Source organism: Anabrus simplex, chromosome X (genome assembly GCF_040414725.1).
Source record: "Anabrus simplex isolate iqAnaSimp1 chromosome X, ASM4041472v1, whole genome shotgun sequence".
NCBI classification, from domain to species: Eukaryota; Metazoa; Arthropoda; class Insecta; order Orthoptera; family Tettigoniidae; genus Anabrus; species Anabrus simplex.
This window is the reverse complement of record NC_090279.1, coordinates 193,922,392-193,938,195: the sequence shown is the minus strand read 5'-3', so window position 1 is coordinate 193,938,195 and position 15,804 is coordinate 193,922,392. Positions and strand designations below refer to the sequence as shown.

At 40.6% G+C, this 15,804-nt stretch overlaps 1 protein-coding gene across 2 annotated transcripts in view; it reads right to left on the bottom strand.

Annotated features, from left to right (window-relative positions):
• Flo2 (flotillin-2) overlaps positions 1 to 15,804 on the bottom strand; it is an 85,457-nt gene that overhangs the window by 10,900 nt on the left and 58,753 nt on the right. For both annotated transcript variants that reach the window (XM_067158882.2, XM_067158883.2), the window contains 4 exons: positions 10,513 to 10,745; positions 6,962 to 7,081; positions 4,737 to 4,951; positions 1,035 to 1,218 (listed from right to left, as the gene is read on the bottom strand). In XM_067158882.2, coding sequence (XP_067014983.2) covers positions 1,035 to 1,218; positions 4,737 to 4,951; positions 6,962 to 7,081; positions 10,513 to 10,745 — 752 coding nt within the window. The remainder of the gene's footprint in view (positions 1 to 1,034; positions 1,219 to 4,736; positions 4,952 to 6,961; positions 7,082 to 10,512; positions 10,746 to 15,804) is intronic.

Sequence of the window (15,804 nt, the reverse complement as noted above, 5' to 3'; positions counted from 1 at the left end):
CCTTCTCGTAGTCAATAAAACAGGCATAAATATCACAATTTATGTTTCTACATCACTGAAATAGTACCTGAATGCTAAATAGAGCTTCCTGAGGGCCAACTATATTTCAGAAACCAAACTGTGTAGGTGAAATTTGATCTTCAAGAGTTTGTATATTCATATGTGAATGACCTTCTGAAAAAGTTTCAACAAATGGCTCATAAAGCTTATCATTCTGAAATTGCCACGTAACTTGGCTCTGGTTGTTTTAGGTAATGCAATAAATTCTGATTTTAGCCACTCATAAGGAATGTTGCCAGAATCGTAGATGTCATTGAACATTTACAGTCAGCCACTTCACATTGTCCGCATTAAATTTTTTTAAATATTCTACATTGATGTTGTCTGGGCCTGATGCTTTGCCTTCTTTAATTACCTTTATTGCTGTTCGTACTTCTAGGTTAGGTTGATAATGAAATTTCCTTCCATTTGAACTGAACTGATCTTTATGGAGGAGGTAACGTTGATCTCTTTACAGTGAATTTCTTGAAGGTTTTTCTTGCTTCTTATACATCCTAATTGAATGCTATACATACGAAATAAGGCCGTATTAATAAAATGCTTGCGTTTGTCATTTAACACCTACTACATTATTAAATGCATTATTCGAACATGTCACAGTTCCACTCACCTGGTTTTACCCAAACAGATTTGCAATCCTACAGAAAAAGACAATATGCTTTACTTATTCTCGCAAAATGTAACACGAGTGATTTTTACAATAAGGCAGTGACAGTCATGACTACATAGTGCCAACCTCCAAGATTAAGAGTAGCTGTAAGACGTCGTATCGGCAAGTAGGGTCCCTAAACTGTATGGTTGGCGACACTAAATCAAACCCAACAGTTAGAAAACAACTCTAAATTACTAGCTTTAGTGTTTAAAGGGGAGAAAGAGTATGGTTGTACTTACATGGCAGAGAGTATTATATAAGTTAGCAATGTGTATAATAAGAGACTTACATATTTAAATGATACAAATTCCAATATTCTCACCTTGGGTAATGCTTCTAGAACCAGCGACATGATGGCCGCATCTCCGTACTGCTTGTAGACGGCGGCCTTCATTCGCATTCTCTCGGCCTCCGCCTTGCCCACCCCTTCGATGGCGCAAGCTTCTGCAGCACCCAGTTTCTTGATTCTCTCTGCATCAGCCTTGGCTACGTCTACTGTCTGTGTCCTGTTGCATGACCATCAAATAAATTACTTGTTTAGGTAACAATATATTAAGCGAGGGTCAAGAAGGCTCCCTTGAGGTACTCTTACTCTTTATCTGATCTAGTTCCAAGATCACATCGCCTACATCAATTTTACATTAAATCTACCATATTAAAGATGGTATATAACAAAGACAGCGGTTATAAACACAGAATTAAAAAAGCTTCTTTTTTACTATTCAATAACTAATATAAATGCTTTGGTAGTATTTACTGTATGTGAAATAATTTGAGATAAATTTCAAACTAATGGATCAACACTTTAATGTACTGGTAACTATATACTATTTTTACACATCACAATAAACAAACAAATATAAAGGATGGACAAAATAAAGCTGGCCCGGAAAATATATTATGCTCAACAATGCCGAAATATGAACATTATATGCCAGAAAACTGAATCTTAATAAGGCTCACTATAGTTCAGATTTTTATTACGATATAGGTTCTCCACCAATCAGAGTTCAGGTTTTCATTATGATACAGGTTCTCCACCAATCAGAGTTCAAGTTTCATTATGATACAGGTTCTCCACCAATCAGAGTTCAGGTTTCCATTATGATACAGGTTCTCCACCAATCAGAGTTCAGGTTTTCATCATGATACAGGTTCTCCACCAATCAGAGTTCAAGTTTCATTATGATACAGGTTCTCCACCAATCAGAGTTCAAGTTTCATTATGATACAGGTTCTCCACCAATCAGAGTTCAGGTTTTCATTATGATACAGGTTCTCCACCTATCAGAGTTCAGGTTTCCATCATGATAGAGGTTCTCCACCAATCAGAGTTCAGGTTTTCATCATGATACAGATTCTCCACCAATCAGAGTTCAGGTTTTCATCATGATACAGGTTCTCCACCAATCAGAGTTCAGGTTTTCATTATGATACAGGTTCTCCACCTATCAGTGTTCAGGTTTCCATTATGATACAGGTTCTTCACCAATCAGAGTTCAGGTTTTCATCATGATACAGGTTCTCCACCAATTAGAGTTCAGGTTTTCATCATGATACAGGTTCTCCACCAATCAGAGTTCAAATTTCATTATGATACAGGTTCTCCACCAATCAGAGTTCAAGTTTCATTATGATACAGGTTCTCCACCAATCAGAGTTCAAGTTTCATTATGATACAGGTTCTCCACCAATCAGAGTTCAGGTTTCCATTATGATACAGGTTCTCCACCAATCAAAGTTCAAGTTTCATTATGATACAGGGTCTCCACCAATCAGAGTTCAGGTTTTCATTATGATACAGGGTCTCCACCAATCAGAGTTCAGGTTTTCATTATGATACAGGTTCTCCACCAATCAGAGTTCAGATTTTCATTATGATACAACTGTTTGATCAATTAGGTAAGGATAGCATCGCACCTGCACTCAACGCACTAGCTTCGCACTTGTTTCCAAAATCAAACATGTCGGACACACATATTAACATCAATGCACCTTCTACTTCCAATATTCCACAACCTCACGACACATTCCCGCAAATTCACTTCACCAACTGTACAATAAACAATTTGTGTTTGAAATAAAGCTAGGTTATGATAACCTTCTATCAAAGTTTTGAAAACATATGACACTGTCAAGGTCTCTGATCCACTCACGGAATATCAATAACCCAGCGCATGCGCTCCGTTCAGGAAGCTCAACTGTCAAGCGACATCTCGACAGAAATTTATGAATATTTAAAAAATAGAGTTATAACTATCGTCGAGCATAAACAGTTGTATGTAACCCGCCTATAATGGTAATGAAGACTCTCATATGGAAATTTAAAAACTCGCTTCGCTTGTTTTATAAACGTACTCGTGTCTTAATTATTGCCATTGTAGGCTTGTTGCATAATGTACGTACTTGTTAATGAACAGTAGAACTGCCCATTCACAGAAAATGCTACAAACCATGATTTCGATGCACCAATCGGTGTCACATGTGTCGCTACTAGGGCCCGGATATTTAAAAATGCATAGGCACATATGCAAATGCATATTTTGAACATTTAGTGCATACACAGGTATATTTTTCTCGTATGTGTGATCGATTATGAAAGATTTCTGAATTAAATAAAAATCTAATGAACTCTATATGTTTTACATCCCTTGGCAACACGAGAAGCCTTCCTCTGATCTAGGAAAGGGCTTTCAGTGTCGCAATACAAGCAGGTAGACGGATTATGATGCATTTCACGACAGTTATTTCCTTCGGACATTCCTTTCTCCTTACAGTAGCCTCCCAAGGTTTGCTTAAACAAGTGTGTTCGATCTGTTAACTATATATATATGTCGTATGGCTTTTAGTGCCGGGATATCCCAGGACGGGTTCGGCTCGCCAGGTGCAGGTCTTTCTATTTGACACCCGTAGGTGACCTGCGCGTCGTGATGAGGATGAAATGATGATGAGGACAACACATACACCCAGCCCCCGTGCCATTGGAATTAACCAATTTAGGTTAAAATCCCCGACCCGGCCGGGAATCGAACCCGGGACCCTCTGAACCGAAGGCCAGTACGCTGACCGTTCAGCCAACGAGTCGGACAATCTGTTAACTTGTTGGTCGTCTATTGAAGTATTTTACCAGTTTAAATTGTTCGGCTCCATGGCTAAATGGTTAGCGTGCTGGCCTCTGGTCACAGGGGTCCCGGGTTCGATTCCCGGCAGGGTCACGAATTTTAACCATCATTGGTTAATTTTGCTGGCACGGGGGCTGGGTGTATGTGTTGTGTTATTGTTCATCATCAACACGTGCAGGTCGCCTACGGGATCAAATCGAATGACCTGCATCTGGTGAGCCGAACATGACCTCGGACACTCCCAGCACTAAAAGCCATACGCCATTTCATTTTAATACCAGATTAAACTGCAAAAATGCCTAAAGATAAGAGCTCTCGGTCTTTTTTTTAAAAAAGTAAACAGTGGATATCAGGCAATAGTGACTATACAAGTGACGGTGATGTAGTATACTGTCAAGTGTGCAACAAGAGTGTCAAATGTGATAAAAATTTCAAACTGAACAGCATTCAAAAACAGCTTCACATCTCAGATCAAAAGAGCAAAGTAAGAATAAGCAACAGCTACTTTTAACCGATGTGACAACACGGTGTGAATTTAGTACATTTTCTGCTGATATTTGTAAGGCTTTTGTTTTCAGCAACATTCCACTACATAAATTGAATAATACACATCTACGCTCGTTTCTTGAAAAGTATTGTGCTAATCATGCACGTGTGTTAAAGCGCCATTTGCGTGTTGAGCAACCGGGAGATGTGCATGCGTAGACACGTGACAGCAACCGATTGGTGCATCACAGGTTCTAGCACTTTCTGTGATGGGCAGTTCTCCTGTTCTTTAACAAGGGTCAATTCCATGTCAGTCTTATAATATTTAGTCCAACCAGCATACAGGAGGTGCAGTTTCTTTTAAGGACATGTGTGTCTGTGAGTAAGTATTAGAGTATATTTCCTAGGTTACTGACCTCTTGCCTTCGGCTATCGTCTGCACCTTGTAGCTTTCTGCTTCTGCTGGAAGACGTACGGTGGCATTCAGTTCCCGCTCTTTACGCTGGACTTCTTGCTCTTCGATCTCTATCTGTTTCCGCCGTTCCACCACCTCGATCTGAATCTCCTCATTACGAATCCTCTGACGGATCTTGGCTGCCTGGAGTTCATACGCCAGCTGAGCTTCGGCTTTCTATGGTGTAAAGCATAGGTTAGTAAACTCAACAACAACAACAACATAATAATAATAATAATAATAATAATAATAATATTGTTAATAATAAACATCAAGGCAGCTCCTAGAAATCTACAGATCAATCAAGGCAAAATAAAATGGACAGAGAAATTCAAATACCTAGGCGAGTGGATAGAACCTAATATTTCCGAGAAAGAGGCATTCAAATCAAGAATCAATCAGATGGAAATGGTCTACCACCCCACCAAAGATATCTATAAGAAACGGTCAATATCTTTCTAATCTAAGCTTAGACATTACTGTACAGTAGTTCGACCTGAAGCTCTATATGCAGCAGAATGCCTCTCAATGAATAGGAAAGGTCTCAAATAGAAGCCAAAGAAAGATTCTAAGGAAGATATTGGGGCCAGTGAAGGAAAATGAAAATATAGGAGAAGACACCATCATGAACTATACCTGCATATGGAGAAAATAACATTTAGAAAGATTGTTCACTCAAATCTTTGCCTACTTTCTGAATAAAAAGAACTAAAGTGGTCTGGTTCTCTTTTCTTTTCAGAATTTGTTTTTGCCACACCGATACAGATAGGTCATATGGCGACGTTGGGAAAGGAAAGGCCTAGGAGTGGAAAGGAAATGGCCGTGGCCTTTAATTAAGGTACAGCCCCAGCATTTACCTGGTGTGAAAATGGGAACCACAGAAAACAATCTTCAGGGTTACCGACAGTGGGGTTCGAAGCCACTATCTCCCAGAGGCAAGCTCACAGCTGCGCACGACCAACTCGCCCGGTCTGATTCACCGAGGTTGAAAAGGATTTACAAGAATTGGGGATTTTACGTGATGACAACTTTCAATGTGACCCTTTAAAGAGGAAACTTGTAGGTTTATGGAGTTTTCAAACAAAACCTAAAATGAAGACAGGCAAGACGTGGACCAAAGAATGGAAGGAAGCTGATCGAAGAAGGATGCAAGAGCACTTTAGCTCATTCCACATTAAGAAAACAGTATTGCTCTTATGGACCTAAGGAGTGAACACACCCCCTCTGAGACACCCATAATTCCTCGTGATTAAGGGATATTATACTGTATTTTGTAATGTATTATGAAAGATTGATATAAAGGATGAGGCATTTTTGCCCGTGAGTTATTAAAATAACTACATAATATTTTGTTTTTCATAAATACATTTGCAGGGAGGAGGCACAATGGCGGGATCAGCCATCGCTTCGTTGCCTTCCTTCATTTCCCTTCTTCTGTGCTGCTCTGGTACAACCCTCGTGTAGTCCCGCACTCTGTGAACCACCGGCAGCTCACTTCTCTAGTGAAGTCGTATATAGTATTTATTTGTTGCGTGTGTGTTTTCAGGCTTTAAATCTTGTGCTGAGTTAGAGTTATGTGATAAGCCTACGTGTGTGATTTCTTTCTTTAACATTAATACTGTGAATTTTTGTAGAGTCACCTACAGTATTCTAGCCTTTATTGCCTGAAAAAAAATAATATTAAATGCAATTAAATGCATCCCCTCACCTCTTGAGCCCATAAAAATTATTTGTCTGTTTTCTCCCTCAATTTGCCTCACACTAAGTTTTTTTATGTGTTGTAGTTTACATCTGATTCCGTACAAACCAAAAATAGCCCCTGTAAACCCCCTGTCCTCTTTAGTTCACAAAATGAATTTATAGCTTAGTTTCTTCCACCTTTTGTCTGGAACTTATATACTGAATTTCACAAATGTATGTGCTGCCGTTTTCCCGTGATGGTGTTGAGCAGAGCCGTTCGATATGGCAACCCTGTTGTCATAAGAGCAATACTGTTTTCTTAACATGGAACAAGCTATAGGCGAGTGTTAAAGCTCAAGAAAAAAAAAGGTTGGAATAGCGTGGTCTATCGCTGGACGAAACAAACTAATAATAATAATAATAATAATAATAATAATAATAATAATAATAATAATAATAATAATAATAATAATAATAACCGTGAATGAATTAACAAGTTGTACTCACAGCAGTGTTAACTTCCTTGTCGAAGTTCGCTTTTTGTAACTTGAACATTCTCGAGTTATCTTCGATCTTCGTATCGGTCGTATACTTGATATCCATAGCGGCATTCTCACACTCAGCCTCCTGCAAGAAAAAGTATCCAGAAATTAATAAGAAAGTATTAAAAAATCACCCTCATTCAGAGTTCACATTGTAGCCTTCCACATATTTCATATTTACAATGCTAATATAATAGTAATTGGAACGCTCAATCTAATGTACTGTGAAATTTTGGTATCTGTGAATTTGTACATGATGATGATGATGCTGGATTTAGAATGTTATACTGGTAGTATTTCTTTTAATACAGCCTGTGACAATGAAGTTCGGTGAATAGTCGCGTACTATCAACATAGATGAACAATGCACGACAGTGACTTTACTGTCCTTCGAAATAGTCCCCTCCTATAACTATGCACTGCTGAGATCGGCGATACGTGTCCTGCAAGGATGTCAGGAATATCGGCAAATCTCTTTCCTTTCAAAGCGAGTTTGAGACGTGGGAACAGGAAGAAGTCTGGAGGATTGAGATCTGGCGAGTGTGGGGGATGTTCAAGTTGCACCACCCCGCTTTGTGCCATGAACTGTTTGACGATATTGGCTGTGTGTGGGCGAGCGTTGTCATGGACAAAAAGCCACGAACCTTGTTGTGCGTACTGGGGTCGCACCCTGCGTAGAAGTTTCATGAAACGGGTCAAAATTTATATGTACCGTGCAGCATTCAACGTCGTTCCCTCAGTTAGAAATTCCTTGTGGATGATGCCTTGACTATCGAAAAAGGTGATGAACATCGTTTTGATGCGTAACTTTACGGCTCTGACCTTTTTCCGACGAGGGGATCCCGGAGAACGCCATCCAATGCTTTGCCGTTTCGTTTCAGGGTCGTACCTGAGACACCAGGTTTCATCCTCAGTGACGATACAATTTCAAGAAATTTGGTGTCACATCCGCCGTTTCGACAAATTCCTGTGAAGTCTCTAAATGTGCCTGCTTCTGATCTCAGTCAAGTGATGCGGTACAAGACGAGAACACGTTTCCCTCTTCCCTAACTTCTGGGTACCGGTAACGATTTGTCGCACGGATTTATGATTTAATCTGCAGTTCATCGGCTATCACGTGCACAGTTAATCGCCGATCGTTCGTGATTAATGGCCTCACCTTCTCAATGTTTTCGTCACTGACGGCGGTCGCCGGTCTTCCGCTACGGGGGTTGTCAGAAACACTTTCCCGGTCTCCTCGAAAACGCGCGAACCACTCGTACACACACTTCAAGGACAGTGCTTGATCTTCATAAACACGAACCAGCATCGCATGCGTTTGTTTCCGTGTCTTGCCAAGCTTAAAACAAAAGTGTACATTGACCTTTTGGTCGTTCATGTTCCTGTTCGCAGTTCAGAACCAACACACTAAACACGCACTGTGTCAAACAGGTCTTACAAGGCACACACACGATGCTCAACTGAAGAACGTTGGGAGCAGGTGGTCAAAACCTGCTGCTACGCAGGTGCTGCATTGTGTGTCGCCAGTGTTGGCGGATCGACCGTTCTGACTTCATTCACCGAACATTATTGTCACAGGTTGTATCTTCTTTCTACTGAATTGCTTGTTGTACACTTGTTGTTGTAGTTGTTGTTGGGTAATTATGTTTTTAATTTACTTTATTATAACATTACTGTAAGTGATTATTGCCACCAGGATATTTCCCAATTGCGACGTATTTGTTAACAATGTTTTTCAAAAGTATTTTTCTGTTATTACTTCAGTAAGAGTACTCATGGTCAAAAAAAAAAAAAAAAAAAAAAAAAAGGAGGGAAACGGTAACATAATGCTTTTGGAAACGTTCAAATTTTTGTTTCAAAATTAGAGCAAAAATGTATCTGTCCCCCAAAATTGTGGAATGTCCCCCTTTTTGGACTGTCTTCTCCGTCAATCCTTCCTTCAGCAGTTTGTCACTTTACCTATGGGCGGAATGAAAGGATGCATTATCTGTAACCCCTGTATGTCGTACTAAGTGGGGAACAACCACAGAATCTGTACCTGCTCTCTCGCCTTCTGGGGAAAAAAACAAAACCACGATTCTATGCTTTTCTTTGTAGCGGAGCAATTTACATACCGTATATCTTTGTTTGTGAAGTTCTCAACATGTCCTCGCAATCCATTAGCTTTTCAGAGTATTACTTTTTAAGAGGGCCATGTGCCGCATTCATATTGCTATAACTGTTTTCTCAGTAGTAGGGAGCTGGCAACATAGGTCCAGTTGCGGCAATAAGGACCCCGCAGACCCCGCGGGCGGAGGGTGGGGGAGGGGGGATGGCTTGTGAGGGGCACATGACTGTTTCTTAATTCAGTAGCTGAAGAGTGATTTTATACATTGATAAAGCTACAGCACACAACACAGTATTATTTGTATTACAGAGGGTTATTCCAAACTTAGGCCGTCTTAGTGTAGAGTTTCTTTCGTCAATAGGAGTACGGTAGTTATTTCTGAAAGAATGTGGTTTTCCCACCTGTTCCAATAATAACCATCCCTTGCTGCCACTCACAACAATCAACAAGGCTTGTGAAGTAATTAGCCAGTTCTGAGAACCCAGTAGTCAGCGAAGATGCGATAACAAAGACATCCTCCTTATCTAAACTTTAAATACTAAAGTTTCGAGCCTGTTTATAACTCTCGGCAGTCAGTGTACCTAAGTAGGCTTCTGATGGACGGTTAAGTTGCACAATAGTTGGTCCTAGGAACGAGATCATTTCTTAGTAGTGTGACGGTCAGCGTGTTAGGGTTACTATAATTGGAATATGCATTTATTGTGTGTGTGTTCGTACCATTACGTACGTTCGTACCATCGTTACGTCATTGGTGTTCACTGTAACAATATACAACTCTGTATTACGAATTAAACTTGTAACTTTCCTTATCACGAAACAAGGGGCCCGTTTTCAATTATTTCGGGGGGAGGGGGCGTTTCTTAGCGCCGCTACCGGCCCGTCACTTTAGAAGATAAGCTGTTCAGGTACAGCAGCTAGTATTCAATATTACACCAAAATCAATCAGACACTTGCTGACCATGCCCCAAGTCTCAGACGGAATCCAGGTAGATTGGATCCCTTGAGGATTTTAGCCCTCCGACCGTGTAGGTCTTGGGTGCTATCTCTTAACTAGTTGACAGAAGCTGCATTAATGTAAGGTAGGGGGATCTGGTGACAACGAAATCAGTACTGGTCAGAATGTGACCTGCGCCCATTTTAAGGGGAGACTAATCTAAGACAACCTTGGGTCGCTTATAGCGGAGGCCAAGGGCACTTGGTAGTTAGACCAGAAAAGAATTTCCGGGATGTCTTCTTTATTCTGGTTGTAATCTCATCAATCCTTAGCGAATGATGGATATCCCGATTTCGTTGAAACCATTGAGCAACAGAGATGAGACGCAGAGCGCGGTTTTAGACACTTGCTGAACTCTCCTTGTAAGACCCGTATATACACAACTGAAGCAAGTAGGATGATATTTTGATCTTACCCTAATGCCTGCATCACGGTTCGCCTGAGCGACGCCGATGTCTGCGTCCCTCTTCACAGCTGCGGTCTGCGCTTTGCCTAGCGACGCTAGGTACTGGACTTCGTCATACACGTCCTTGATGGTAAAGGATAGAATCTCGATTCCCATGCGACCAACGTCTGGTGCTGCCACCTCGCGGACTAAGGCTGCAAACTGGTCCCGGTCTTTGTATACCTCTTCTACGGTAAGTGTTCCTGGAAACAGAAAATGCAAGGAAGTCAGATTGGAAAAACAACTAGTTATCATCACATGTAACAAGCGTTAACAGCTTCATTTCTAATAATAATAATAATAATAATAATAATAATAATAATAATAATAATAATAATAATAACATCAAGAATAATCGCGTATTGACTATATATCCAATAGAGAATATTTAAGATAAACTTAAATATTATAAACAACATCCTCAGTAGAGGCCAATAATAAGGAACAAAATAATATTCATTACTACAAAAAGATTTACCACTACGACCCCGAGTTGACTTTAAATTCTGAAACATTCAATGTATATACTATTTAAGAAATGCATATCAAAGACCTAACAATCTTTCATCAAGAAATACTCTAAAAATCATGAGTGCTATTCACAACAGTGATCATTTAAGAATTTATAAAGCACAACTGGCATTCCCAAGAGCATTATCAAGAGTTTAATGGACAATTTAACTGTTTTTATCGATCATATCTATACTAATATAACTTATAGATATCGCTAATCTCAGGAACTACTGGACCGATTCTAAAAATTATTTCACTAATAGAAAGATACATTATCCCTGAGTGCTATAGGCTATATTTTATTTTCAAAACAATTCTAGGGGGCGGGGGGCGACGTGGGGAGATATAATAATACCAGGCTAATATAGGGGAAATATAGAATTTCTCGTGCAAGGAGGAGACATAGCTTTTTAAGCCCCTTGACGGAAAGAACAAAACTCGGTAAGCCGCACGGGTCCGAAAACCATGTTTTAAGGCCCTAAAACCAACCGTTATTCAGATATTGGCACCACACTACCCCTGCTCTAGGAATCGGATAAAGAAATGAACTGCCGTAACCATGGCAACATCAGCTCCAGTATGCTTACAGCAACGAGATTATCTAAAATATATCACAAAAATTTAACATGTTACAGACATAAAATTTGGTATTTAGAATATCCTTTAAAGTAAAAGAACACAAAATTTTGTTTTCAGAAAATCCACTTAAGGGGTGAGGGTTGAAAAGAAGTGAGGAATGAGTTTAATTCTTTATGACAGGATACATATATCTCAGAAACGGAAGACGTCACAGACGTTAAAATTTGTAGGCCGTACTTGGAATCTCTTTTAAAAATAAATCAATGCGCTTTTTCTGAAAAATCCACTTAAGGGGGTGAATATTTTTTTAAAAGGGGGTGATATTTTAAAATGAGTGTCTTCTTCTCTTCTGCCGGTTTTCCCACACCTGTGGTGGCGTGGGTGAGAACTGTGTCGCACATGTGGATTTGACGCTGTTTTACGACTGGATGCTCTTCCTGACGCCAACCCTATGTGTAGGGATGTAATTACCATTGCGTATTTCTGTGGTGTGTTGAGTAAATATGAAGAGGAGAGTGTTGGGACAAACACAAACAACCTGTCCTCGAGCTAGAAGAATTAATCACACGCGATTAACATATTCGACCCAGCCCGGAATCGAAACCGGAACTCTGTGAACTCTCAGCCAAGGAGTGGGGCAGTTTTCAAAATTGGTATTTGTAGTCTCCTTTAGAAACAAAGAAACCCCTTTTTTTGCTGTTTCTCACATGTAGAGTTCCATGTCGCCTGTTCCAGATTTACCTCTGCCAGTAGCTTGGTCATCTTAGCCCCAAAAGGAAATGCCACAACCGTGGTTTACAAAGAGGTTCTGGCGTAAATGAAATGCAATTTTTCGGCGAGTTTTTATACTTCAGGGATCTTCAGACAATGTCTTCGTGCAGTACCGAGGAATAATTAATTTTTATCAACTTACGAATTCCTCGCGAGCGAAGCCGTGGCTAACAGCTAACAGATTACAATTTTAACAAAATTTGCTAAAATTGTATTTTAAATGTCGTACCATACATCATTTTTAATGTCTCTTGCCAATTTTAATAATATCTATTTTCTGATATATTAATGTTAATTTATTATAGCTGATGATGTCTCTTAGGGGACGAAACATGTGCTAATATAATAATTTATAAATTGCATTGAATAGGCGGACAACTTGTTTATAATATTCAAGTTTATCTTAAATATTCTCTATTGAACTAGTTATCAATCAATCAATCAATCAATCAATCAATCAATCAATCAATCAATCAATCAATCAATCAATCAATCAATCAATCAATCAATCAATCAATCGCTATTGATCTGCATTTAGGGCAGTCGCCCAGGTGGCAGATTCCCAATCTGTTGTTTACATAGTCTTTTCTTAAATAATTGCAAAGAATTTGGAAATTTATGGATCATAGTTTTCAAGAAAAAACGAAATCAAGTCCAATTGAGGACCGTTTTAACAAAAATCAACAACTAAAGAATTTCCAAAAATGAGTTATATATGAGGTCATGTAGTTTAATAAGAGAGGAATCAACTGCACTCATCAGAATTTAGTTAAAATGAACATCAACCACTGTAACAGAGCTTCAACTATTAGGAGTTTTTGCAAAATTCCACATTTACGGAAATGAACATGTATCAAAACTCCCGGATTTTATTTATATTTACGAGGTATTTTTTTTTTTACTTTTGGCAACCATGTACGTTTTTTTGTAATGTTGAAGGAAAACTGAGAAAATTGGAAACTATATCAGTCCCGTCTCAATATCACAAAATACTGAATTATCATGGGCGATGTCTTCTTCTTGGGAATAGCTGCGAAGTGCATGACGTGAAATCAGCAAGTAGACAGATTTTGAAACACAAGTTACCTTTCAAGACGACAGAAGTCCGGGTTTTAACGCGTGTGTAATATTTTAAAAAATCGGCTTCAGTCCAAAGTGCAAATAAATTATTTTGGTGATCCTCTTGTTGTTGAGGTGGTGAAAAGTTGTACAGCCCAACTTCAGAAGTATGGACAAGACATTGCCTATCTAATGATCAAATCACATCAATATTAAGAAAAGTGTTAAGAAACTCATGAAATACACTGACTGACAGAGCAAATGCAACACCAAGAAGGAGTGGTCAGAACTTTATGCCAATTGCAGGGTAGACTGACGTCACTGAGGTATGCTCATGATGTGAAATGCGCCGCTGTGCTGCGCACGTAGCGAACGATAAAATAATGGGACACGGCGTTGGCGAATGGCCCACTTCGTACCGTGGTTTCTCAGCCGACAGTCATTGTAGAACGTGTTGTCGTGTGCCACAGGACACGTGTATAGCTAAGAATGCCAGGCCGCCGTCAACGGAGGCATTTCCAGCAGACAGGCGACTTTACGAGGGGTATGGTGATCGGGCTGAGAAGGGCAGGTTGATCGCTTCGTCAAATCGCAGCCGATACCCATAGGGATGTGTCCACGGTGCAGGGCCTGTGGCGAAGATGGTTGGCGTAGGGACATGTGACACGTGCGAGGGGTCCAGGCGCAGCCCGAGTGACGTCAGCACGCGAGGATCAGCGCATCCGCCGCCAAGCGGTGGCAGCCCCGCACGCCACGTCAACCGCCATTCTTCAGCATGTGCAAGACACCCTGGCTGTTCCAATATCGACCAGAACAATTTCCCGTCGATTGGTTGAAGGAGGCCTGCACTCCCGGCGTCCGCTCAGAAGACTACCATTGACTCCACAGCATAGACGTGCACGCCTGGCATGGTGCCGGGCTAGAGCGACTTGGATGAGGGAATGGCCGAACGTCGTGTTTTCCGATGAGTCACGCTTCTGTTCTGTCAGTGATAGTCACCGCAGACGAGTGTGGCGTCGGCGTGGAGAAAGGTCAAATCCGGCAGTAACTGTGGAGCGCCCTACCGCTAGACAACGCGGCATCATGGTTTGGGGCGCTATTGCGTATGATTCCACGTCACCTCTAGTGCGTATTCAAGGCACGTTAAATGCCCACCGCTACGTGCAGCATGTGGTGCGGCCGGTGGCACTCCCGTACCTTCAGGGGCTGCCCAATGCTCTGTTTCAGCAGGATAATGCCCGCCCACACACTGCTCGCATCTCCCAACAGGCTCTACGAGGTGTACAGATGCTTCCGTGGCCAGCGTACTCTCCGGATCTCTCACCAATCGAACACGTGTGGGATCTCATTGGACGCCGTTTGCAAACTCTGCCCCAGCCTCGTACGGACGACCAACTGTGGCAAATGGTTGACAGAGAATGGAGAACCATCCCTCAGGACACCATCCGCACTCTTATTGACTCTGTACCTCGACGTGTTTCTGCGTGCATCGCCGCTCGCGGTGGTCCTACATCCTACTGAGTCGATGCCGTGCGCATTGTGTAACCTGCATATCGGTTTGAAATAAACATCAATTATTCGTCCGTGCCGTCTCTGTTTTTTCCCCAACTTTCATCCCTTTCGAACCACTCCTTCTTGGTGTTGCATTTGCTCTGTCAGTCAGTGTATTTCGATTCATCTTCCGAAGAGACAAAATTGTTCTATTCTGCAATGTTGCAAGGTTGCTCGGAGCGAAGTGAGGACAATAATGATGAGTATCCATACAAGCTTATCTCCTAATTTTCAATTTGTAATTCCACAAAATAGATATGATATGACCTTTCCAAATAATTTTGTAAACTTTTGCTCCTGTCAATGCTGAGTTTTGAAGAAAACCCACAATTTTCAACCCTATTTTTCTTAATAATTATTTTGAAAAGTGCGTTATAGCAATAACGTTTGTCTTAAAGCTCAATTATAAACGACTTCGATCTTTGTTACCCCTACATACAATAATCAATGGCTATACCAAATGCAATACTCCTCCAACGTACTTCCCTATACACGACCCCCGCTCAAAACACGCAACTGGCAAATTCATCTTGTGTCCAGTCCGCGTCTAACCTTACAAAAACGCTGTATCTTCCACCGTCTCCCAACTGTTGGTAACTCACTATCCGATACTGACATATTCACACCCTTTGCATCCTTGAAACATAAAATTAAAAAATTCCTTTCAATTTCTCTCCAGGTTTCCATTTCCTTCCGTCCTTCCAAACCATGACCTTTTTTCTTGTTAACTTCTTGCCATTTCTGTTAAAAAAAATATACATTGTTATTGTTATTATTGTTCTTTATATC